At 48.4% G+C, this 24,664-nt stretch overlaps 2 protein-coding genes and 1 long non-coding RNA gene across 7 annotated transcripts in view; 2 read left to right on the top strand and 1 right to left on the bottom strand.

Moving 5' to 3' along the window:
* Positions 1-23,031, bottom strand: part of LOC101949153 (uncharacterized) — a 33,927-nt gene extending 10,896 nt beyond the window's left edge. The window contains exon 1 of the long non-coding RNA XR_010601047.1: positions 22,838-23,031. This is a non-coding gene — a long non-coding RNA (uncharacterized LOC101949153). The remainder of the gene's footprint in view (positions 1-22,837) is intronic.
* Positions 3,628-22,872, top strand: RAPSN (receptor associated protein of the synapse). 3 transcript variants are annotated; one of them, XM_005302322.5, is made up of 8 exons: positions 3,628-4,208; positions 6,986-7,324; positions 10,725-10,883; positions 11,263-11,361; positions 11,475-11,597; positions 19,147-19,200; positions 21,019-21,218; positions 21,772-22,872. In XM_005302322.5, exons 1-8 carry the CDS (start codon positions 3,993-3,995, stop codon positions 21,842-21,844), a joined length of 1,263 nt encoding a protein of 420 aa, XP_005302379.1. In that variant the 5' UTR covers positions 3,628-3,992; the 3' UTR covers positions 21,845-22,872. The 3 variants fall into 3 exon arrangements, with proteins under 3 accessions (XP_005302379.1, XP_005302380.1, XP_023956734.1); XM_005302323.5 differs by having other exon boundaries at positions 3,856-4,208; positions 6,986-7,165; positions 21,772-21,994; XM_024100966.3 differs by having other exon boundaries at positions 3,856-4,208; positions 11,475-11,546; positions 21,772-21,994.
* Positions 22,985-24,664, top strand: part of PSMC3 (proteasome 26S subunit, ATPase 3) — a 35,224-nt gene continuing 33,544 nt past the window's right edge. The window contains exons 1-2 of one of the 3 annotated variants that reach the window (XM_005302320.5): positions 22,985-23,289; positions 23,509-23,589. In XM_005302320.5, coding sequence (XP_005302377.1) covers positions 23,263-23,289; positions 23,509-23,589 — 108 coding nt within the window. In that variant the 5' untranslated portion in view covers positions 22,985-23,262. The remainder of the gene's footprint in view (positions 23,290-23,508; positions 23,590-24,664) is intronic. The other 2 variants (XM_005302321.4, XM_042849312.2) reach the window with 2 other exon arrangements.

The following is a 24,664-nucleotide window of genomic DNA, read 5'->3' as shown; positions in this document are numbered from 1 at the left end:
ACTGGGTGAAACAGCTGAATCAGGAAACTCATCTCTTCATGTGAGATGAAAGATTCCTGATTACACAGCAAAGTAGATTATGCCTGTCACAGGGCAAATCCCAAACAGTAGTTGTGTCAGTAGCAGGTTGTGGAAACTCAGATTAGAACCCTATGTGTAGAAGGGGCTGTGTCTGCTTTACACAGAACACCACCTTTCAGCAGCAAGTTTTCTGATCCTTTCTTTGCCCTCCTGACCCACAGTTATACCTCAGCATCAGGAGCAGCAGAGAGGGCAGAATGCTAGCAGACTGGAGACAAGTTATCAAGCTAGTCCCCTCTCATGCTCTAAGAAATCCCTCAACCAATTTACACACTAAGGCCCAAATTCTGCTCTGAGTTACAACATGCAGCCTCATGCACAGGTGTAAATGAAAAACGTTTAAGACCATCTCATATTCAATTGCACTGTATACAATTGTCGGAGCGCGGGCTGCTAAGGCAATTAGCATAAAAGTGGGTATGTGCAATGAGGGAGGATGAACTGGTGCCCAAGGAGCAGTGAGCAGCTAAGCAGGAGGACAGTGAGGGTGTGGTGAGGCAGGCGTGTATGGATTTTTGGGGGAGGGGGTGGAAGAAAGAAGCAAGGTGCCCTGCTAATGACAATACAAGTCTTAGTTCCTCAGAGAAACCCTGGATGGTAAGGCTCTAAGTGGCCAAGATGGTTCCACCTATCCACCTGCCCTCAGCTATGATGCATTGGCTTCAAGTTGGTAAGTTGCTTGTGAGTACGTGTATCTATCTTCCTCAGTTCACCAGGTTGAGCTTGATGGTGGCTCTTCTCAGTTTGACCAGGCAGTCAGCTCAGCACATTTCCTGGTACTTTCCCTCCCCAACTCCTTAGCTGCTGAGACATGCTCTTACTTGTCTCTCTTCATCTCAGCAAGAAGACAGTTGCAGCAGCTGGGTCTGTGAGGCTGTGGCTTTCAGCAGAACAGAGTCCAACCCAAAGGTAAAAAGGTACCAGGTCTGTGGCCACAAATGTAGGATAGCTCTGTCCCCGTTGCAGGACCTATCTTTGTTAGAGGGGGCAAAGTATTCCACAGCCTCCCCGTCTTCCTCACAGGAACAACAAAGCAATGGTTACTAGTGGGGAGAAGTGCCTGAGTAAGGTGATCCAAAAGCAGCAAGGAGCAGTTCTGCTGAATCAGTGACTCTTAGACAGTCTGTGGAGTGAAATTTTACAGGACATCTGCTCCAGCAGAGAAAATAACATGATCTTGCTTTCACTTGGGTGGCTGTTACCCTGACGCCCCTATCCAGTGGGTGAAGCCTGCAGCCTTGCCCCACCCCAGAACTAGCTGCGTCTCCAGATCCAAGAATCTGAAGAGATTTTTTTTTTTCCCCTCAAAGGGGAGTTCAACCTCAGGCATATTTTTTTTCAAGAGGATCATATAAAGAAGCACTATGAGGAAGGGCCATTCTCCTGCCCCAGAATCTAAGGCAGCTAAATACTAAGGGGGAAATGTGAGTGAGAGCCTCAAGCTGTCAAAGCCCTTTTATTTAACCCCTTCCTAGCCATGTGTGCCTGAGGAAGACCAGTTCTGTCTACCTTAGCTTTTTCTATAGTAGTCTCTAAGCACACAAAAGCCACATAGGATGGAGCTGGGATAGTCAACAGGCAGACCATGGGCCAAATCCGGACCACCAGACGCTTTTGAATGGACCCTGAAATCTTTTCATTTACTTATTATTATTGTTGGGGGGGGGTTATTATTATTTTCTCTGGAGGCTGGACCTTGACAATACCTTTGACCAAGAAATTTGGACTTTGACAAAATAACTGACTACCCCTAGTGGGTCCTCCAGTGCATTCCTTCTGGGAGAAACAAGATGGCAAATACAATGATTTGAACACCACAGATGGGTTATATAAACTCCCTAAATGGGAGTCACCCTGGGGCTCACCCCTAAAGGGGCCCCAGCCAATCCTCCCCCATTGAAAGTCTTTCTCCTTTAAGAATGCCCTCGATAAAAAGGATGGTGGGTGTCTTCGGAAAATGTCTAATTAACAACACAGAGCCTCAATGCATTCCCTCTCTGCAGGACATGGCTCCTATGTCCTGATCTGTATTCTGCAATCTGGTGTATGAGTGAATGCTAATGTCCACTTTCTGACATGATGCTGCACAAGGAAGGCTCCGTCAGATTAGCAACCCCATCTATGACAGGCCATCTGGTTGAGAGAAGAACCCATGACCTAGCAACTGTTGGCCTGCCAAATTTAGGATCCCTCTCTTCTAGTGAAAGGGAACAGACTATTCAGGGACATCCTAGATCAAGGCACTAAGGTGCAGCAGATCAGAAGAGATATGTCCCTTTTGTCTAGAAACCTGATTTCTAAAATAACTGATCTAATTCATTCCTGTCCCTTTTAGGAGATATGTAGGAAAGGGTTTCAAAGCTGCCTTCTCACTAGCCCAGTAAAATTCTGATTCCTAAGAAGGTGAAGGAATCCTACATTTTGGAGTGCAAGATGATCCATCACAAACCAATAGCAAGTCAAGGATACAGGATGCAGTTTCTCTTACTTGGTATATGAAGTTATTTGAGTAGTGTCCCCATGGGTGCTCTACTTCAGGTGTGTATGTGCTTCTGCACCTTTGATTGGAGATTTTTGGTAGCAGTGCCTGTTCAGCGCACACATGCCCTGTACCAAGGATATATAGGGCTGCATGGGTAAACCGCCCTCAGTTCCTTGTCAACTAGTGTGCTCACTTCTACTGAGTGCTTTAGTGTTGTTAAATAGCTAGTTTATAGTTTGTAAATAGTTCCTTTTTACTTCTGTTTTTTTCCTTGTTTGTGGGTCACTTTAGACTCTTAATTTCTGGGATACTCCGTGATCTCCAGGCTTTAAATGTTTTTCCTGCCAGGAATCTATCCCAGTTAATAACAGACTCTGAGTGTCTGGAGGATGCCCATATTCCCTCAAAGTATACAATCTGTACTTCAGTTAAAAGCAAATCTTGTAAGAACAAGGAGATAAAGTTCAGGCTTCCATGATGGAGCAAGCCTTAAAACCAACTTCAGACCAGGGCTCTGAAAACTCCCATGTACATACTGCCCCATCTACCTTCGGATCATGGTGTCTCAGAACTTGAAGGGGTAAGACTGCTGATACCCCGTCTACCTATAGTTCCAGGTCACCAAGAGTTTCAAGAGTTAAGGCTTCTGACAGCCTGGTTATCTCAGGATCTTGTCACTGAGGACTGGAAGGGAAAAGATAGCGGCTGCCACTTTGAGATCCCGGTCACCAAAAGCTTCCGAGGAGGTCTCTGCATCTGTGCCTTATGATACTGTGAGTCTCACACTGCAAGCTGATGGGTATCAATAAGAAAAGCAGGAGTATTAAATCTCCTCCAAAGAGACTTCAAAGTGCCCAGTGATGGGAGCGGGGGGAAAAGATTACTGAGACATCCCTGTCACTGCAGCTGATTGTCTTTCTCTGGGGGTATTTATATATGTTGCATGCTGGGGGGGGGGGGGGGGGGACAGGACGTGGGAGCAGTTGGCTCACTGTGACCTTGGCGTTACTAAGACTGACTGACATTCCTGTGAAGCCATGTGACCTGGACTGGCAGGCACAGCTGTAGCCAATAGGGAGGGGGAGCCCAGGAGTGGCCATTCCGATTGAATTTCACTCCAGCCACTTGGGATTTTTTTCTCTCTCCCTGCACTTTTCTTCTTTCCTTCCTCTTTGTTTGTGTGGTTGGGCTGCAGAATGTTCTGATGGGGCGTCAGTACATGAGATGTTTGCCTAGTGGATTTGGGATGCTGCCTTAAAGGCTTTTCAGCCCCCTACTCACCATCTCCTTCTGACATTCCTGCATCCTGAAGCGTCTGAGGGTCTTATGGCCCCAACCCTCTACAATATGAAATTCACCTTCCGGCTTTAGGACATTCTCTGTGTTCTCTCTCAGGCTCCTTGTTGCTGCTGTCCCAAAAGGTTAGTATATGAGGCTTTTTGGTGCAAAGGAGATGGGTCAGGACCAGACCAAGCAGCAGATAGAGAAAGGACTCCAGCTCTACCAGTCTAACCAGACAGAAAAGGCTCTGCAAGTCTGGATGAGGGTATTGGAAAAGACCACGGATCCTGCTGGCAGGTTTCGGGTTTTGGGCTGCCTCATCACTGCTCACTCGGAGATGGGCAGATACAAGGATATGCTAAAGGTAAAGTGATCCCAGGTTGAATGCATGTCACTGTGTATCACACCCACAATAGGGAGCAGTTGGGGATTATACTGTAAAAGCATGGTTTATATCTTGCTTGGAGCAAGGTGCATCAGACATTTGATGAATACAATGTGCTGCCTTCACCAGCTGGGACAGGTGGCAGTGCTGATTTATGGGTCTAATCCCTGGGGTCCTTACAGTGTCACTCTGCATTCCTGCTCCCTAGTTCTGGGCCCCAAAGATTCTTAAGGACCCAGTCCCCCCCAGGTTTTCTCAGGTTGCTGCCTGTAGTGCTGATCCTTAAGAAATTTTGGAGCACTAACCCAAGGCATTTAACTTTGGAGATTCTTAGTTATTTTTCACAAATGGTGTGCTGGGCACTTTACATGCTATTTTGAAGGTGAAGCCCCGCCCACAATGAGTACAAAAAAATCAAAGGGGATGATGTAGGACAAGCAGTGATGTGTTACAATGGTGTTAATATCTGGCTACCTCCACAATTTTTGATATCTTAAATAGATTTTCTATTACTGGATTTTATTATAATTATATGTATTGCAGCAATTCCCACAACGTTTTCAGCACCGTTCAAACATCCAGGAAACGTTGCTGTTCAAACACAGGCACTGATGTGATGAGCTTAGTCTAACAAATACTTGTTCACACTTCTCTAGTTGTAGAAGCTGGGAAGTCAGGCTAAGAGAGAGGAAAAATAAATAGGCTTTTTGGAAGAGGTGTTTTTCAGGAGGGCGTTGGATGAGGAGCAGATGGAGGCCTGGGAGATAAGATCAAGGAGGGGGTTCCCAGTGTTGGGAGCAGCAAAGAGGGTGAGAAGGACCCAAAGAGGCACCTGTGTGGCTTGAGGAAAATAGAAGAGCAGAGAGAGGCTTGAAGCTAAACTGTGCAGAGTCTTAAAGGTGAAGACAAGAGCCTGAATTTGATGTGGTGAGTGTAGAGAAGTCAGTGCAGTGCTCTGAAGAGGGGCTGGGTGCATTTGGAACAGCAGAGAGTATTTGGAAGGATGAGTCAAGGATCTGGGAGACCGCACAGGAGGAATTTCTGGTACTCCAAGGTAAGAAACAATCCAGGCCTGAAAAGGGGTCTTGCTGTGCTAATCCCTGTTATTTCTTGGGTGACAGACCCTGAGTTTGTATCTGGGATCAGAGGATATTTTTCTCCATGCTGATAATTGTTTATGAACTCTTCCCATTCAAGTGCTTTACATGGCACCATTTAAAGCAATTTGAGTGCCACTTTCAATTAGTAAAGTATTGGGTGTGTCCAGAGTCCTATCCTCATAGCAAATACAAGGGGGAAAGGAGAAAAGGGGGTGAGAAGCAGTTGGGATGCATGTGAAGACAAGTGGGATGCTCTGAGAGGAGATGGGATTGGTGGCAGGGTGATCGGGGAGGAGAAAGACGAGGGCAATGAGGAGAGAAGATAAGGTATGGTTGTGTGAAGAGAATGTTTTGAGTTGTGTGGGAACAAATGAGACAGGTGAAGGAAAACTTGATAGAATCAAAACCACACTAATAACCTGGAAAACAGGGTCATTGTAGGTGAAATTTCTCCAAGATCCTTGTAACACAGGGAAAAGAGCATGACTTCAATAAAGCAGAAGAGTTCATACTATCCAAGGGATTAAAGAGGAAGTAAGGGGACTTTTTACAGATATATGGGGGAACAAATAAGAAGGCATACAAATGAATGAGAAGAGACATGAAATTAATGATAGTTTAAAAGAGCTGTGATGCTTAACTTCGTTTGGAGAAAAAGGTATTTAAGGGGCAAATGAAAGAAAAGAGGCTTGGACAATAAGGAAGCAAAGAAGAGCTTGTAAAAATCAGGTAAGGGAACACTTCGAACTTATACAAGACCCTGGGTCCACATAGCACACTTCCCAAGGGGGTAAGGGAATTAATGGACAATGAGAACACTGATAATTATTTTTGAAACTTCATAGAGAACGGGAAGGTTCTAGAGGACTAGAAAAAAATAAGTGTTGTTCCAATCTTCAAAGAGGGAATGAAAAGTGACCCTTGAGAATTATCATCCAGTAAATCTACCTTTAATCCCTAATAAAATAATGAAACAAACAGAGAGAAGATGCTAAGCATCTAGTATTGCAATTATTAATTCAGCCCATATACTGCGCTTTGTTCATCACAAGACACAGAAGAAGACATTCCCTGCCCTGAATAGTTTACAGTCTAAAGAGACTTAGACTAGGGTAACTGAACCATATGCAATGAGCAAGTCATTTATAAAGCGCAAACCTTGTCAGACAAATTGGATTGCTTTTCGATAGAAGCATAGAATGAATGGATGAAGGAATCTTGATGGAAGTAATTAGCAGAATATTTGATACAATCTTAAATCCTCCTCAGAATTAATTCTGCTGAGGTGCATGGGGATAAGGAATGGAGTAGTGTAGGAAAAGCTGAGCTGTAAAATGCAGAAATGTCTTTTTCCTGCTGATGCCTCTTTCCATGGCCATTTGGCAGCTCTTTCCACCAATTTCTAACCCAGATCTCTTCCCTCTGCCAAAGGTAGAGAATACAGAGAGAGGTTTCCCCATTCTATTTATATGCTGTGTAACCCACCTCATGGCCTGCCTACTTGAGTATTTTATCAATCAATGCTGTCTTGTTGGACTCTTTTTGTCCTGACCACAGGCTATGTAACTTCTCCTGTGCAGGGTACAATTCCCTTGGAAGCACAGGCTTTATTCCTACAGAGAGACCCTCTATAAACACTCTCTTCTCTGCTGAAAGTTTGCAGTTGTGCAGATTGACACAGCTCGGGAGCTAGAGGACCCTGACTACCTTATGGAGAGCTACCTGAACCTGGCTCGGAGCAACGAGAAACTCTGTGAATTCCAGAAAACCATCTCTTACTGTAAGACATGCCTGAACATGCAGGGCACCACTGTGAGCCTGCAACTGAATGGCCAGGTGAGCCTCAGTATGGGCAATGCCTTCCTGGGCCTCAGCATCTTTCAGAAGGCACTGGAGTGTTTTGAGAAAGCCCTGCGCTATGCACACAACAATGACGACAAGATGCTGGAATGTCGAGTCTGCTGCAGCTTGGGCAGTTTCTACACACAGATCAAGGTGCAGAAACACAGCTCAGCTGGTGACCTAGGGGATGGGAAGTAACAGTGGGAAAATTTCCCCCTATCTTGGGTACAGGAAGGGACCAGGGTGGGCAGGGATTCACCCTATATCTTGGATATAGGAAGTAGCTCATAGAGTTTGAGGGAGGGAGGTTGTCCTGGGAAGGTTTTAACTCTCTGCTTCTAATGCCACTAATGACTATTCTGCTTGAGGCTTAAGTCAAGAAGATCAATAGAGGGCATTTACACAGCATCCCAAAGGTAGAAGGTGTGATTCACATTCTTTGGTATACAGCGCACACAGCTCTAGAACCTGGACAGCCACAGAGATGTGGTCTAGGCATGGGACCGGGAGCCAACTCCTGGGCCTGGGTTCTATACTGACCTCTGCCACTGACTCACCATGTGACTTTGGGCAAGTCTCCTACCCCTTCTGTGCCTCAATTTCCATAAAATAAGTATAGTGACTAATGCCAGCATTTGTTGTAGCTATGAGTTCTATGACAAAAGAATTACAGTAACTCCTCACTTAAAGTTGTACCAGTTAAAGTTGTTTCGTTATTAAGTCACTGTTCTATTAGAGAACATGCATATTTAAAGTTGCGCAATGTTCTGTTATAACGCCCTCCACCCCTTGCAGCGCCTGCCAGCAGGCCCCACAGATCAATGCCTCCCCTCTCCCTCTCCATGCCTCCTGCCTGCCGCAATCAGTTGTTTTGTGGCGTGCAGGGAGGCGGGGAGGAGCGAGGATGTGGCGTGCTTGGGGGCGGAACTGGGTGGGGAGAAGGGGGTTGAGGGCGGGGCCTGGGGCAGAGCTGGGGGTCAGGCACCCCCTGGCAGTTTGAAAAGTCAGCGCCTGTAGCCCCAGAAACCTATGGCTGTCTCCAGCTGTGCAGGGATCTAGAGGCCCAGTGCCTCTGCGTTGTGTGTCCCGAGTGTACCATGCAACCTGGCAGATTGGTTCCCTTAGGAGACGACTGGCCTCCCCAGCACTCCAGGCCGGGGGGGGACCTTCAGTGACTAACTGGAGCAGCATTTGTGTGATCTGCTGTTCAGAGGCCAGCAGACACAGCCCCATCGGGTGCTGGGGAAGGATGCAGCACAGTGTCACTTCCTATGTGCTGCCGCTTGCCTGCACTGCCTGGCTCCCATGTTGAGGCCAAACCCGCAGAGCTTGCACGGGGAGGACTCTGCAGGCCTAGGAGTGGGAGTGTTGTTGGCCCAGACCCTCACCACAGCTCTGGGGCCAGAGGACACTCACTTACCTAGTCACAGCTGAGAGTCAAACTGCATATAATGTCTTGTCTGGTGAAAAAATTTTCCCTGGAACCTAACCTATGGGGAAATTGGATTCGCTTAACATCGTTTCGCTTAAAGTCGCATTTTTCAGGAACATAACTACAACATTAAGTGAGGAATTACCGTATTAGGGTTTTTCCATACAAAGTCTTGGTTTCTGTCACCCTGGTTGGCCACCAACTGAGGTCTTACGACAAGGGTGGGCAAACTACAGCCTGTGGGCCGGATCTGGCCCCTCAGGGCTTTGGATTTGGCCCACGGGATTGCTCCCCGTGGCGCCACAGGCCCGGCGCCGCTCTCAGAAGCGGCCGGCACCACGTCCCTGTGGCCCCTGGGCGGGGGGGGCAGAGGGCTCAGTGCGTTGCCCTTGGCTCCAGGCACCGCCCCCTGCAGCTCCCATTGGCCAGGAATGGGGAAGTACCTGGAGGCACGGCAAGAGCAGCGCACATGGAGCCCTCTGCCCCTGCCCACCCCCAGGGGCCGCAGCGCTTCCTGGAGCGGTGTGGGGCCAAGGCAGGCATGCAGGAAGCCTGCCCTAGACCTGGTACGTGCCGCTGCCACCCCGGAGCCGCTTTAGATAAGTGGTCCCAGGCCGGAGCCCGAACCCCCCCTGTCCCCCAACTCCCTGCCCTAAGCCCCCTCCTGCACCCCAACCCACCCCTTCCCTGAGCCCCCTCATATGCCCCGCACCCCTCCTGCACCCCAACCCCCTGCCCTGAGCCCCCTGTTGCACCCCTCCTGTATCCCTGCCCTGAGCCCCCTCCTGCACCCCAACCTGCTGCACCCTGCACCCCTGTGCACCCCAACCCCCTGCCTGCACCTCGCACCCCTCCTGCATCCCAACTCCCTGCCCTTAGCCCCCTCGTACACTCCACACCCCTCCTGCACCCCAACCCCCTGCCCTGAGCTCCATGCTGCACCCTGCACCCCTGTGCACCCCAACCCCCTGCCCTGATCCCCCTGCCGCACCCCAACCCCGTCCTGAGCCCCCTCCCACAGTCCGCACCCCTGCCCTGAGCCCCCTCCTGCACTCTGCACCCCTCCCACACTCCAACCCCCTCCCACACCCCTCCTCTGCCCCAATCCTTTGCCATGAGCCCCTTCCTGCACACCGCACTCCCTCCCACACCCCAACCCCAGCCCCAATCCCTTGCCATGAGCCCCTTCCTGCACACCGCACTCCCTCCCGCACCCCAACCCCCTGCCCCAGCCCTGCATACAATTTCCCCACCCAGATGTGGCCCTCGGCCCAAAAAGTTTGCCCACCCCTGTCTTAGGAACTTATAATAAAAAAAACTTTTATCTCCCACTGGTCCTCCAACCAAACCAGAACAATTAAAACTATCCCTGATATTTCTAAGGTAAAAATCAAGCAGGAAAAAATAAAAAAAACTCTTTGATCTCCTTTATACATCACAAAGAATGAAAAAAAATGGCACACGGGTAGGTTTTTGTTTTTTGTTTTTAAAAAATCTTTTGCAGGTCACTTTTAAATGGTTTTATATTGTTAGTTAAATAAAGGAGATTTATTTGACTTCTCATAATTTCCTAGGATAAACAAAATTATTAAGATATTGGATGCCATGATCTTTCCTTTTTAAAAAACCAAAGTGATGATTGTGACAAAGCCCTGATTTCTCCCCCCCCCTTTTACTGCCATAACAACCAACCAGACCCAAGAGAGATTCTGACCCACCTGGTGTAGAATGTGAGGGTTAATTGTGTGGAAAACATTTTGAAGTTGAAAGGCTCTGTAAGAATGTAGAAGGCCGAGATGATGGAGGAGCAGGTAAGGGTACAGGTGGCTCTGAACCAGGCTTTCGCCGTAAGGAGGGTAAATCATCTCTATAATGAGAAGCAGAGTCCTTTCCTAATGGATATCACTCTAAGCTGACCATGTAATCATCCCAGCATATAATTTAAATTCTGGACCTGCTAGGGACATGTGCTGGGGAAAATGGAGTCTACCATGTGGCAATTCTAGCTTCCCTAGCTGGATACACATGCTCATTTTGAAATGTTGGAGGGTCCTATTACTGCAGGGGCAGTCTAACTCTCTAACTTATTTCTGTCCTTCTACTGGTCTCTTTGCCTTCCAGGACTATGAGAAAGCCCTGTTCTTCCCATGTAAAGCAGCTGAATTGGTGAATGATTATGGAAAGGGCTGGAGTTTGAAGTACCGAGCAATGAGCCAGTACCACATGGCAGTGGCCTATCGGAAGCTGGGGCACCTGGCAGATGCTATGGAATGCTGTGAGGTACAAGGTGGAGGTAGAGATACTGGGCCAAACATGGCAAAGAGATGCTGGAGTGGGGGGGAGAGGTCTCTGCAGGTCAGGATTAGGGGGTATAGAGATACAGCAACATTCACCTTGTACCCCAGATACCGCTTCTGCCTCCCACCCCTAGGGACAGCACATCTGTGGTTTCATTAGCCAAAGCTGTTCTCAGGGGCTGGGTTCGGGGATGCCCTCTGCAGGGAACATGCGTTGCACAACTGTTGTCGAGGCTTTCTTCCCCAAGGGTGTGTCATTTCTCTGAAGCTGGCCATTGAGGCAGGCTGGGGTATTGTGAGGGCTTCAATCCCCGCTGGGCCTGGGGAAGGTTCTTGTACTGACTGGAGGTGTTTTCTTTCAGGAGTCAATGAAGATTGCTCTGCAGCATGGGGACCGGCCACTGCAGGCACTGTGCCTACTCTGCTTTGCTGATATCCACCGCAGCCGAGCAGATATACAGGTGGGAGCAAGGGGAGACAGAAAGGAGGAGTCGGGGATGGAAAGGAGATATGGAAAGGGAGCACCAGGACTGGGCACAACTAAATGTGTCTCACTGTCTATCTCATGCTGCAGACAGCCTTTCCTCGCTATGATTCCTCCATGAGCATCATGACAGAGATTGGAAACCGCCTGGGACAGATCCAGGTACTGCTGGGAGTGGCCAAGTGTTGGGTGATCCAGAAGGAGCTAGACAAGGTCAGTCACAGGCCATTCCTGAGGAAACTGGGGCCCTCTCTGAAGTAGACAACCTCATTCTGAACTGTACACACCTGGGTAGAGCAAAGTCCCATGGTCCTCTATTCTACACACTGGATCTGGTACTTGCCTACTGACATTTTTCTACATAATCCAATTTGGGAAGTTGCGAATCTGTCATAAATTGAGTACACTCATACTGGATCCAGATCCATGGTCTACAAAGTCACATGGCCAGTACCAAATGCTTCACAAGAAAACACATATTGCATACAGATAACTGCAATGAAAGGAGTGGGAAGAGGGGTCACTTCCTGCCTCCCATTTTATACTCTGAAGCAAATTTGATTGACTCTCTCTTAGCTGTATAATTATTATTATAAATAATAATAAATAAATTAATGGAGATATCCTATCTCCTAGAACTGGAAGGGACCTTGAAAGGTCATCAAGTCCAGCCCCCTGCCTTCACTAGCAGGACCAAGTACTGATTTTGCCCCAGATCCCTAAGTGGCCCCCTCAAGGATTGAACTCACAACCCTGGGTTTAGCAGGCCAATGCTCAAACCACTGAGCTATCCCTCCCCCCATATTAGTGATTGTGGTATTATTTACAGCCCAATAGGTACATCCTGTGCTTTACAGAAAAACATATGACACAGAGCTGACTAGAGGAGCTTAGATTCTAGGATAGATAAAATATAGCATGGAACAGGGAGAGATGGTACTAAACAAAGAAGTGGGAATGAGCAGGAGATTACACGGTACAGGCCTGTGAGGTTTTATTGTCACTATGTGTACAGCATGTTAGTTCCTTTAAAATAATACAATTACCCCCCAAAAAACTACATTAAAAGAAGAATATTAAGGTTGCAAAGCGACGCACTCAAAAGTTAAGAATTGTCAGAATCAAGATTGCCTGTACAACCTTAATTCAAACCCCGTATGAATTATGATAGTCTTTAATTGCACATTACGTATTTTTTCTACAGGACCCCTGCCTCAGTCAGTCCACAGAATGGAGGGAGCTCACTTAATGGGCAACTATTGAGTATTTTGTTTCTCTTCATTGTTCACTGTTTGGCCCCAGGCCTTATTTACTGCACACCATCCAAAATCTGCTCTGAAGACAGAATTATTCATTTCCTTATGGACTTTTCTGTGATGTTAATCACTACAGTATCTGAGTGCTTCACAAACATTAACTTATTTTCACAACTCCTATGAAATGAGGGGGTATTATTACCATCATTTTACAGATGGTGAACTGAGGCACAGAGAGATTAAAGTAAAAGTATTAATGTTGGGTGCTCCATCTGAGTTAGCCAAGACCTAATTTTTTTAGCGTACTTAGCATTATATAGCACTTCATATGTTCAAAGCACAGCTCTCATTGACTTCAGTTCCAGTTGTGAGCACTCAGCACTTTTGCAACTTAGACCCAGGATCTCAAGTCAGGCACTCAGAAAATGAAGAACATGCAACTAGTGACAAAATATGTAAAAAGTTTGGTTGAAGTGATCACATAGGAACTCTGTGGCAGAAGCAGGGATAGAATCCAATTCCTTAAGGCAGCTTTCAACTGCTGTAACCATAAGACCCTCCTTTCTCTTCCTGCAACGCCCTGCTTCATTCTCTACGCACCTTCCAACTTCTGAAACAAATGAAGCAGGGATCCTACAGACTACAACCTCCTTCACTACCCAACCCTGATTCATCCCCATCCTGTGCATTGAGTAAGCCAAGGATTCTGTGGAGAAAATAGTATGCGATCATGTAATCAACAACTATATCTAATGCATATGCAAAAGAGGGCTGAGTTAATTCTGGCATTTTCTAACTTATGAGTGCTTGACTTTAAAACAACATCAGTAAGGTTGCAATGTACTTTTTGGTGTATAATTTCCTAACTGAAAAAAAAAATGAATTCCATCGTGTTGCATCTTATTGCCACCCATCATGGTTCATCAGCAGGTTGGAACATTTAGATCCATCACACAGAGACCCTCTGCCACTTGAACTAATGGAATACTGACAGCAGTAGTAGGATGCCATCCTCTTTGTGGATCAGCATAGGAGGAGATGAGACATTTTGCCAGTGAATGTCACAGACTTCTGCTGACAGCAGAGGAATGGTGAGACTCAGGAATCATAAAATCATAAAAATGTAGGCCTGGAAGGGACCTCAAGAAGTCGTCTAGTCCAGCCCCTTGCCTGAAGCAGGATCAAGTAAACCTAGACCATCCCTGTCAGGTGTTAGTCCAACCTGTTAAACCTAGACATTCCCAGTCTCTAACCCTCAGGCTTCTCATGCCAGTCTCCCTCCCCAGCAAGTTCCAATGTCACCCCTCCACACTCCTAATCCCAGTTTCCTTGCCCAGCCAATCCCAATTCCTCACTCCGGGCTCCTTACCAGATTGATCGCTCTCCCACACTAGCCTCCAGTTGCCCCTTCCCTCACTGGCTCCCAGTCTTAATCTCCCTCCCTGGGGTCCTTGTCTAATCAATGTCCTTCCCCACACCCTATTCCTTTTCCCAGTCTTTCTGACCAACCATTCTCAATTCTACTCTTTATCTTGACTTCTCATTAATACTCTCTCTTCTCCACTCCCCTCCTTCCCTCAGCCCACTAGTTCTCAGTCGCACTATCCATGCTCAGCCAGTCTCATTCTCCCTTCCTCCCAGCCCCCGTTTCCCTCCTTCCCTCTTGACAGCCTTCAGTCTCAGTTTCTGCCACAACCCCACCAGATTCGTTGCCCCAATCCATTGCCCTCCCGCTTGCCCCTCTGTATTCAAATCAAGCAGCTTCCTCCTCCACACTGCCCTGTGCCTAGCAAAGAGCACTGAGAGCAAAGGAGAGACATACTCTCAGTTCAGGTGCCTTGATCTGTACCACACATGGCCTGCCGCAGCACAGAGCTTCTATTGCAGGGAATGTCCTGCTCTGCCCTGGGCTGGAGCATGCCCAGTGTGGATGGAATTTTGGGGGACTTAAGCTGCTAAAATGTAAAGTCTACTGAGCGTGCACAAACTGCAATTTTTCAAAGGCTTATAGTGTGGCCAAATTTGAGTGGATTTTCAGGAGGATGGCAAAAGGTACATCCCTGATACAAAAGCTATCACACCATGCAAACTTTCAATTCCCTATGTGACCTGAGCCTGGGGCAGCAATCACTGAAAATGCCAAGGTCAGAGCAGGCTGCAAAAGGGAGAGCAGATACTCCCAAAACTGGTGGTTAACACTGACATTAAATTGACCGACAAGTCACAAACTATGCTTCTGATCCCCCCCACACTGGTTATCAAGAAGCTTAAAAAAAAATCACACAGCCCCCTTACTGCATTCCAGTTCTCTGGTTCCCAATCAGCACATAGGTCCAATATAGTGAGAAGATGTTTAAAAATTCTGCTCACATATACAAAATGTTCTTCTGACCCCAAAGGGTCAGCCACATTACCAGATCAATATTAGTTTGGATCTTACCCAAAATACCACACTGCCAGCTAATCCTTTAGTGCCTAAAACTAAAGGTTTATTATAAAGAAAAAAAGAAAGAACAGGAAGAGAGTTGTTAACTGATAAAGCACTCAGATACATACAGAGACTTCAACGTCCATATATCACGTTCTTAGCAATACTGATGCATTTGCTGGCTTGAAAGTCCCTCTGGAACATATCCACAGCTTGGATGGCTCATTCAGTCCTTTGTTCAGAGCTTCAGTTTGTAGAAAAGTACTCCAGAGGTAAGATGTAGGAATGAAGTTAATGCAGCTGACTTTTATATTCTTTTGCCACGTAGCTTGTACTTCCTGTGTCCCAAACACAAGCTTCACAGCACATGGCATGAGAAAGCCTTAGGCTATGTCTACACTACACACCTTTTAGCAACACAGCTGTGCCGCTAAAAGGTGCGCAATGTAGCCACTCTTTGTCAGCTGGAGAGAGCTCTCCCGCTGACAAAAAACTTCCACCCCCAACGAGCAGCGGTAGCTTTGTCAGCGGACAAAGTGCTGTTCACACCAGTGCTTTTCGTTGGTAAAACTTTTGGTATTTGGGTGTTCCTGAATGACAAAAGTTTTACCAATGAAAGTCCAGTGTAGACAAATTGTCTATACTGCCAATTGAACGACAAAACTTTTGTCGTTCACAGGTGCTTAAACACACACACACACCCCGAAAGACACAAGTTTTGCCGCGGGAAGTGGCAGTGTAAACAGCTTGTTGTTCGTAGGAGCGCTTTTCTGTCAACAATGCGAACCCTGCTCATAGGGGATGGAAGTATTTAGTCAGCAAAAGTGCCGACAAACAGCGTTTACACTGCCCGACTTTTAGCGACTTGGCCATGTCGCTAAAAGCTGTGTAGTGTAGACAAAGCCTTAGAGTTCTCTGTCCACAGGCCTGCCCCTACGTGCCTTGCTGACTCATAAGATGTATCCCCTGGCTCCTTTCAATGAGTTCGTTGTACAGCTGATGACCCTTGATGTGCCATCAAACAGGCTAGGCAGTGCTGATGCCAGTCTGTCTGGGGGTGTCACCCAGAAACACAGGACAAGTTTGGAAATACAGATATACCATACATATCTATAACTCACAATACAAAGGTGATACAAACATATAAACCAAGATTATCCTATTTGGAAAATTATAATATTTTCGCAGATACATGGCATACCTTGCAATTTTATAATATTGGTATCAATAATATTATAAATGGTCTCCCATATTTCATACAGCGTCACACCCTTCTTGAAAGAATGGGGGCACTCGAGCTTTTAAAATAAAAGGTCACCAGTATTTAACATGGTCAAAACAACCTATTTTTTCCCTACTCTCATTTTCAGAAATGGCAGAATCATTTTGGCTGATATTTTTCCAATAAAGTCTGCTTGAGGCAGACATCCAGCATGGAAAACTTCAGCCTACACTGTCAACGTTTGGCAAAGTTAGAAATATATGAAAAGAGGGTCTTGTAATGGGAAGTGTCTGGCAACTTTAATCATATGTGATGCTACCAGCTCTGCCTATAATCTGAAACCTCAGCTGTGGCAAAGCTGTGCTGAGCACAGGTGATGAGACAGGAGCCAAAGTAGGCTTTACATTTACAAGACAATTTAGACAAGGAGGAGTCCGGTGGCACCTTAAAGACTAACAGATTTATTTGGGCATAAGCTTTCGTGGGTAAAAATCAACTTCTTCAGATGCATGGAGTGAAAATTACAGATACAGGCATAAAAAAAAGGCTTGTATCTGTAATTTTCACTCCATGCATCCGAAGAAGTGGGTTTTTTTACGCACGAAAGTTTATGCCCAAATAAATCTGTTAGTCTTTAAGGTGCCATCGGACTCCTCGCTTTTGTGGATACAGACTAACACGGCTACCTCTCTGATACTTAAAACAATTTAGAACAGCCTTAGGACTAATTTGTGCTGGCTGCTAACAGCCCCCCAAAGACCATTCTGCTAGCTAGGGATCTCCAAAGAACAGCAGCCATGCCCCCCCACTTTTGTTCCTACCCCCACCAAACTTGCCCAACTGCTAGAGCTGGAGTATATGGTATGGAGTTTAGGGCCAGTGGCACTTGGTGATTCCCCCTACACAGAGGGAATCCCCAACCAGCTGGTTAAGATGGCTTTCTGCCTGTTTTGTGCTGCAGTGCAAAGCAGGCAGAAGAAAGGTGAGTGATTTTAGTTAGATTGACACAGAATCTAGGTTCGATAAGTCAATTATTTTTTAAAATCCTGTGTGGTATTAGGCTTTCTGGCCCCTGCAGCCAAGAGTTCCCCACTCACTAGGGCTGTCGGTGAAATCTCTCCTTTTATAAGTTCTAAATTAATCAGCTATTAATTTCATTGAATGGATCCATCTGTTCTCATTGTAGAATGCAAGAGATGAGGAAGCAACTTCACTACACCCTTCTTTACTTTGTCCATCTCCATCGAGATCCTGCTAACTCCACCACCACACTGGAATAAGCCAAGAGTCCACTTAGGCCTTGGCTACACTGGCACTTTACAGCGCTGCAACTTTCTCACTCAGGGGTGTGAAAAAATTTGCTGAGCGCAGCAAATTACAGTGCTGTAAAGCGCCAGTGTAAACAGTGCCCCAGCACTGGGAGCCATGCTCCCAGCGCTGTAAGATAATCCCCTCGGGGAGGTGGAGTACCTGCAACGCTGGGAGAGCTCTCTACTAGCACTGGCGCCACGACCACACTTGCACTTCAACTCGCAGCGCTTTGGAGTTTCAAGAATACCCAAGCCCTTAGTCTGGTATCCCATCTCCCAAAGCAATCAATGCCAGATGCTTTCTAGGAAGGTAGAAATCCCATAATAAACCTAATTATACAATCATGTTTAATGGGAAACTCCTTCTTCTCACATACTGCTAGCTGAAACCCTGAAGTCGGTTGCTCAATAACCCTGGAGGGCAGAGACTAGTTATCAGCATTGATTATTTCTTGTTGTTCTGAGGGATGGGGGAGCTGTAAGGACTCACTCAGAATAGCAGCTGCTAGAACAATGCTACTTCCTTGCAGGCTGGCAAGGCCAGGGCAACAGCTCCTTCCTATACCCCAGGACAGGGGTCATGGGCAGCAGAAGTAGGACAAGTTGGTTGGGAGCCACGTGTGCTGTTAGCAATGCTGGTCCTTGCTCCTGCCTCTTTTGTCCCAGTGAAGTAGACACTGAAGTGGCTCAAAGACTGGGTGGCAGGGTGGGGTAGGTGCACTTAGCAGCAGCTAGTTGCTTGCTTATGCTTAAGCCCAGCCTTGGTGATTTACTGCACTGGAGTTTAATTCGTTCTATAACCTCTCCCTTTGGAGACACCAGTCTCTGTCAAGGCTGCACTCTGACTTCCCATTCAATGTGCAGCTCGGATAGGAATGTCCCTGTTGCATCCCTATGGCCCTTCAGTGAGCAGGCAGTTCACTGAGCTTTGTGAGGACATGCTGTGAGTGTGAACATCCCACCACAGATTTCTTGCTTCTACTGGAGCGTAGGAATGTTTTATTAACCCTAATGCCGTTATCTCCTGTCGCGGAGTGTGGGGGACTCAGGGCCCTGTACCTCCGGCTTCCTGCGATTCACCGTGACTCTCAGCCAGCCAGTAAAGCGGAAGGTTTATTGGATACCAGGAACACAGTCTACAGCAGAGCTTGTAGATGCAACCAGGACCCCTCAATCAAGTCCTCTTGGGGAGTGCAGGGAGCTTAGACCCCAGCTTGGGTTCCCTGCGTTGCACCTCCCAGCCCAAAACTGAAACCTCCCAAATCCCTCCAGCAGCTCTCTCCCCCCTCCCCTCCGCTCCTCCTCTCCTTTGTTTAGTCTCCCGGGCAGAAGGTGTCACCTCTCCCACCCCCATTCCTGGCTCAGGTTACAGCTCAGGTAGCTCAATATAACTCCCAGGTCAAATCCGCCCTGCTCCGTCACACCTCCTCATTCCTTAGCCTTTCAATTCTCACCATGCTGCTCACCATGCAGAGCTGGTGCTGAATAGTTGGCATAAAAACTGGTGATGTGCTGATATGTGGGGTCTCTGTTCTCTCCTTTACAGGCACTGGAAGGCATTGAGAAGGCCCAAGAGCTGGCAGAGGGACTGGGGAACAAGGTAAGAGTTCACAGCTCCCCTCCACCAGTGTCCAGAGCCCTCTAATGGGGATTTCGGTGTCCACTCTATCTTTCAGCCTCACACTGCTTCCTGTTATCCTCCATAAGCCCATGTTAACCAATATGTCCTCGAGGCTCAGGTTGAGTGTCTTGGGTGTAGAATGTGAACCATTTCTGACTTTGTTCTTAGTTCAGGTATGAGTCAGTACCTAGGGAGCATTCTGAGCATGTGGAGTGGATGATGGCAACTGAAAGACCCTTACAAAGTTTAGTGGAGAGCCAGAGTGGGTTAAACAAGTGGGAAGGAGAGGAAGCCAAATTGTTAGACAGGAAAATAAGAGTAGTGAGGAGAAGTGGAGGACTAGGGATCCTTTCCCTGACAAATAGCTACATGGCATTAATTTACTGTCCAGCCAGCCTCCAGGATACTCTGCTAGTACAGTAACTCCTCACTTAAAGTCGTCCCAGTTAACGTTGTTTCATTATTATGTTGCTGATCAATTAGTGAACATGCTTGTTTAAAGTTGTATAATACTCCCTTCTAACGTTGTTTGGCAGCCGCCTGCTTTGTCCACTGCTTGCAGGAAGAGCAGTCCGTTGGAGCTAGCTGGTGGGGGCTTGTAATCAGGGTGGACTGGCAGCCCCCCTATCAGCTCCCCACTCCCCTACGTTCCCTGTGCTGTAGCTGCCCAGCAGGCTAGCAATTGCTGGCATTGAGCTGTCTCTCCCCTACTGCCATGTACTGCTCCTGCCCTCTGCCTTGGAGCTGCTCCCAGAGACTCCTGCTTGCTGTACGGGGGAAGTGGGGGGCTAATGTCAGGGTGTCCCCCTCCACCCCGCTTACCCCATTTCCATAGAGCAGGGGGTACACACAACAGGGTTCAGGACCGGAGGGAGCTTCCAGGCAGCAGCTGCGGTCTCAGCAAGCTGATCTAATTAACAAGGCAGTGTACTTAAGACTGGGGTCAGCTACTTAAAGGGGAAATGTGCATCTCTCACTCTGACACACAGTGTGTGTCTGTCTCTGTCTGCTATTCTCTCTCCCCTCCTTCCATGCCTGCTGCCTTGTAGAGTGAGGCGACATTAATAACCAGTTAATCCTTGAGGGCTCAACCAAATGCTAGTTCATCATTTAACAGTAAGGCATTCCCTGTGAAATATCCCACCCTCTGACTCCTCCACCTCAACCCAGCTTCACAATCATCATCACTGTGTACCAGTATTAAATTGTTTAAAACTTACACTGTGTGTGTGTGTGTGTATGTGTATATAGATATACACTGTATATATGTCTTTTGTCTGGTGAAAAAAAATTCCCTGGAACCTAACCCCCTCATTTACATTAAATCTTATGGGGAAATTGAATTCGCTTAGCATCGTTTCGCTTAAAGTAGCATTTTTCAGGAACGTAACTACAACGTTAAGTGAGAAGTTACTGTATATGCTGAGCACAGTGCACGAATTGCATACTGGCTAGGAGCCTGAAGAGAAGAGAAGAGGTGACTTATGGGCATGCAGGTTCCTAGGAAAACCAGCTCTGTGAAAAGATGCAGAATGGTTGGAGCGCTGCAAACCTGGGTTCCCCTTTATTGGCACATTGGGACAAAAGGATAAGGATAGATGGGAGGGCCTCTAGATGCTCACAGGATAAATCCTGACCCCTGGGAAAGTTTTGTGTTTTCTGTGGTGAGGCTCATGTGTGTCCCAGATGGCTGGTGGGGCTGGAGAAGACCTCATCCTTCTAGTGCTCTCCCCATGTTGTTGGTTCTCCTTCACCTTGCCCCATCCTCTGTCTCATGCCTCTGCCCTCTGTGCACAGCTGGGCCTGCTGAAGCTTCACTGCCTGTGTGAAGGGATCTATCGCACAAAGGGACAGCAACGGGAACTTCGTGACCATGTGGTGAAGTTCCACGAGTGTGTAGAGGAGATGGAGCTGTACTGCGGCATGTGTGGAGAGTCCATTGGGGAGAAGAACAACCAGCTCCAGGCGCTGCCTTGCTCCCATTTCTTCCATTTAAAGTAATGAACACCAGGGACAGGGCAGAGTGGGGGACATGAGAGGAATGGAGGCGGGGAGATGAGGCAGATGGTTAAAGAGGGATTCCCGCAGGGGGAATAGAATAAGGCAGGAGTTCAGCAGGGATTTATGGGAGAGGGCTGGGGCTAGAGAGGGATCTGTGAAGGGACAAGAGTAATAGAAAAGCCCCATTAGTGTCCAGAGTAGAACTGTCCTCTGCAGTCTGAATATGCCAAATAACTTAAATACAGAGTGTATTTCCTCAGGGTGTCCTGCTATTGTTTATACAAAATCAATGACTCCTCTACAAAGAGTCATCCACCATCTAATCTTTAACATTACTGTCCCTGACTGTTGGAAGTAATAGCACATAGGACTCCCTAAGTCTCACTATAAGAATGGAGAGTAGAGGTATGAACCCATCTAAGGGGTTTTGTGTAGACAGGCCCTAAGCCACTTCCTTCCCCACCCCTGGGATAGGAGTCCAGGTCTGTGAATCAGAAGGGCCTCTCTCTGTAGGCATGCATGGTGAGAAATAACCACTTCCCGTTGCAGATGCCTCCAGACTAATGGGACCCGTGGCTGCCCCAACTGCCGCCGTTCATCAATGAAACCGGGATTTGTGTGACCTGCTGAATCAGTCATTTTGAGAGAGCTCATATTCTGACTTGCAACAGAGGCCAAAAGACAGAACCCTGGAATGTCATCCAGCGTGCACAGCCTGAAAGGAGGACCCTTATTTGCAGGTGGAGAGGTCTCCTGCACAGGATGCAACAAGTGCTCCTTGATCTTTTACTCTAACCTGACATTTTACCTGTGTTCAGAAGCAGCAGTCATCCTGGAGTCCCCCTGGAACCACCTCTCTAGAACCAGTTTCACACTCTATCATGCCTGTTCTAGGACTTGCCTGACACTTTCTCCAGTGCCAGTTCACACTCCATTTTTGTTCCTATTCAGTCAGCTGTACCAGGGCTAGTTATTGTCTTCACTTGCCTTTCTTTGGTGCTTGTTTTTGCCCCTCCTGAGAAGTGATGATGGGGACTGGCCAGTGGTCCTGGGTAGATGTAGCACAGTAACGTTGTCTGTGTTGGAGTAGCAGCCTCTTCTCAGCATGCCCTGCAGTAAATGCTGCCAGTATACTCCATAGGCTCCCTTTTTTTCAGCAACAGGATTTAGACCCTACTCCTGCTTTATACTAGATCCCTCCTAGCAATTCACTACCCAATGTAAAAAATGGATTTAATTCAGAAATCTGTATTAATGAGAAAACAAACCCAAGGCATGACTATGATAGTGTCCTCTGCCATCATGTCTTCCTCATCCCTCACTAGCGCCTTACTCTCTTCAGCGTGTCCTCAGCTGTCTGCTGGGGCCTGCGTCCCCCTCTCTGTGCTACTGCAATACCCTCCCCGTAAGGCTGCAAGACTGTGTGTGTGTTACCGCCGGAGGTCTGTGCAAACAAGGTGTCTCCCTGAACAGAGGTCTGTTCTGCATGGACTGCTGCTAGGGGCACGTGGCCCGCGCGGCGGTATCACTAGACAGGCCGCTGGGGGTCAGCCAGGCAAAGCAGGTTTCGTGTGTTCTCAGCCCAGAGCCGCGCACGCGCTATATTTACACCCACCTGTTTGTATTTGCAAATAAAGTCTTTGCACCCACGCCCGGCTGGCTCTGCTCGTGCCCGGGGGGAGGGGCCACACGAGCGACTCCCTCCGCCCTGGGGAACACCCTCTCCGCCCGCCGGCTGAGCACAGCGCCTGCGCTACCGCCCGGGGAGGAGAGGCGGGTCGTGCAGCGGCCACGCCCCGACCCCGCACTAAGATGGCGGTGAGGACATCACTCAGCAGATTTGGGTGATGTCACGTGACTAGTCGGAGGCCGCGGGTTTTGTGGGTTTTTTTGGGTTTTTTTTCCGCACGACAGATTCGACTGAGGGCGGGCAGGGGAGAGTGAAGTGGCTGAGTGTGGGGGCGGGGCGGGCGGACGGACGGAATCTGCTGTCCCCGACTAGAGCCTTGTTTACCTCCACGACCACTCGTCTAGGACAAGATGGCGTCGGTCTGGGATGAGGCTGAGGTGAGGGGCCGGGCACCGGGTGGGAGGTTGGGGAGCGGGCGGGACTCCGAACTCGGGGGCACCAGCCCTGGGACCCTGGTCCCTTCCCTTCCCCTCAGGGAGCCGCCCCCGGCCAGTCGAGTCGAGGTAGCGCCGTGTCCCGTCCCCATGAGTTCGGCTGGCGAGGCCGGGGCGTGAAGGGCCCTGGCGGCCGGTGACGGTGATTCTGTGTCCCCGCAGGACGGCGTTGGCGAGGAGGTGCTGAAAATGTCCACAGAGGAGATTGTGCAGCGAACCCGCCTGCTCGACAGCGAGATCAAGGTGAGGTGGCAGCGGGTGTGGGGGCTGTAGCTCCCCGCATAGCCGCTGTCGCTCTCCCCCGCCCAGCTCTGAAGGCAGAGCAGCGAGAGCGGGGGCTGCTGGCCAGGCACCTAGTTCTAGCAGCAGCAGAGAAGTCCAGCCGGGGGCCAAAGCAGCCCCTGCCCGTGTCCCCGTAGACTGGGACGCGCCGCCCAGGGCCGGTGGAAGGTCCCGGGGCTCCTGGGCCCAGCCCCCTGCGGTCACTGCTCCCGGAGGGCTCTGCTAGCCTGGAGCCGGGTCCCCCGCCCAGGTAGCTCTTAAGGGCTGTGAGCAGCTAGTGCCCTGCATTGGCATGTCCGGCTCCGGATTTTAGCCTCCGACCTGGCCAGGGGGCGGAACCACGGAGAGGGGCAGGGCCTCATGGGAAGGGGGACCCAGTCCTCCTAATTTTCTGTCTGGTCCATTTCAGCCGTCTCCCCCTACACACACCAGGAAGAGGCTGGTGCCACCCCTGTGAGGTAGCGCCCCATCCCTGTTCCCCGAGCATCCTCCACTGCTCTCGAGAACACCCCTACATCTCTACCTTCCCCCATAGGTACACCCACTACTCCCCTAGAGTGTCCCCCCAGGAGGCCATGGAGTATGCCCCCGTTGCCCCATACATCACTTCCCATGCCCTACTGCTGCCTGCACTGCTCCTTTTATTTCTGTTAAGTGCTGCTGATGTACTGTACTGTGCTGCCTTCTGTTGTACACAAGATTCAAAAGGAGTCTGCAGTGTAAAGACAAGGATAAAGGAAGATGTTTTGGGAGACCTAGAGCCAGGACTGAATTTATGTTGATTTATAATGAAATGATGACGTAGGAATTATATTTATTAGAAGCAAATTGTTGGTCTCTGCACCTGACACTTTACAAAGTCCCTGGAAATTATAAGATCTAAATGGATAGTTAGCAAGTGAGGAACTGTGGCAGGGGAATTAGCAGGTGGGTTGCCAATGCCATTAATGTTGTTTCGAATTTTAAAATATTATCTTTCAGTATTTTGCTGACACTTGGGAGGAAGGCCTGGGCTTGTAGACCATTTTGGAAGAAG

The sequence above is a fragment of the Chrysemys picta genome, chromosome 4 (genome assembly GCF_011386835.1).
Source record: "Chrysemys picta bellii isolate R12L10 chromosome 4, ASM1138683v2, whole genome shotgun sequence".
Taxonomy (NCBI): Eukaryota; Metazoa; Chordata; order Testudines; family Emydidae; genus Chrysemys; species Chrysemys picta.
Note: the sequence above shows the minus strand (reverse complement) of the source record. Positions and strands in the feature narration are given on the sequence as shown.

What these genes read in the sequence shown, in the direction of transcription:
- RAPSN (XM_005302322.5), top strand. Translation starts at nt 3,993, where the DNA reads ATGAGGCTTTTTGGTGCAAAGGAGATGGGTCAGGACCAGACCAAGCAG. An exon ending in GATACAAGGATATGCTAAAG is followed by an intron (nt 4,209 to 6,985) that starts GTAAAGTGATCC and finishes CTCTGCTGAAAG; the next exon opens with TTTGCAGTTGTGCAGATTGA. An exon ending in TCCCATTTCTTCCATTTAAA is followed by an intron (nt 21,219 to 21,771) that starts GTAATGAACACC and finishes TTCCCGTTGCAG; the next exon opens with ATGCCTCCAGACTAATGGGA.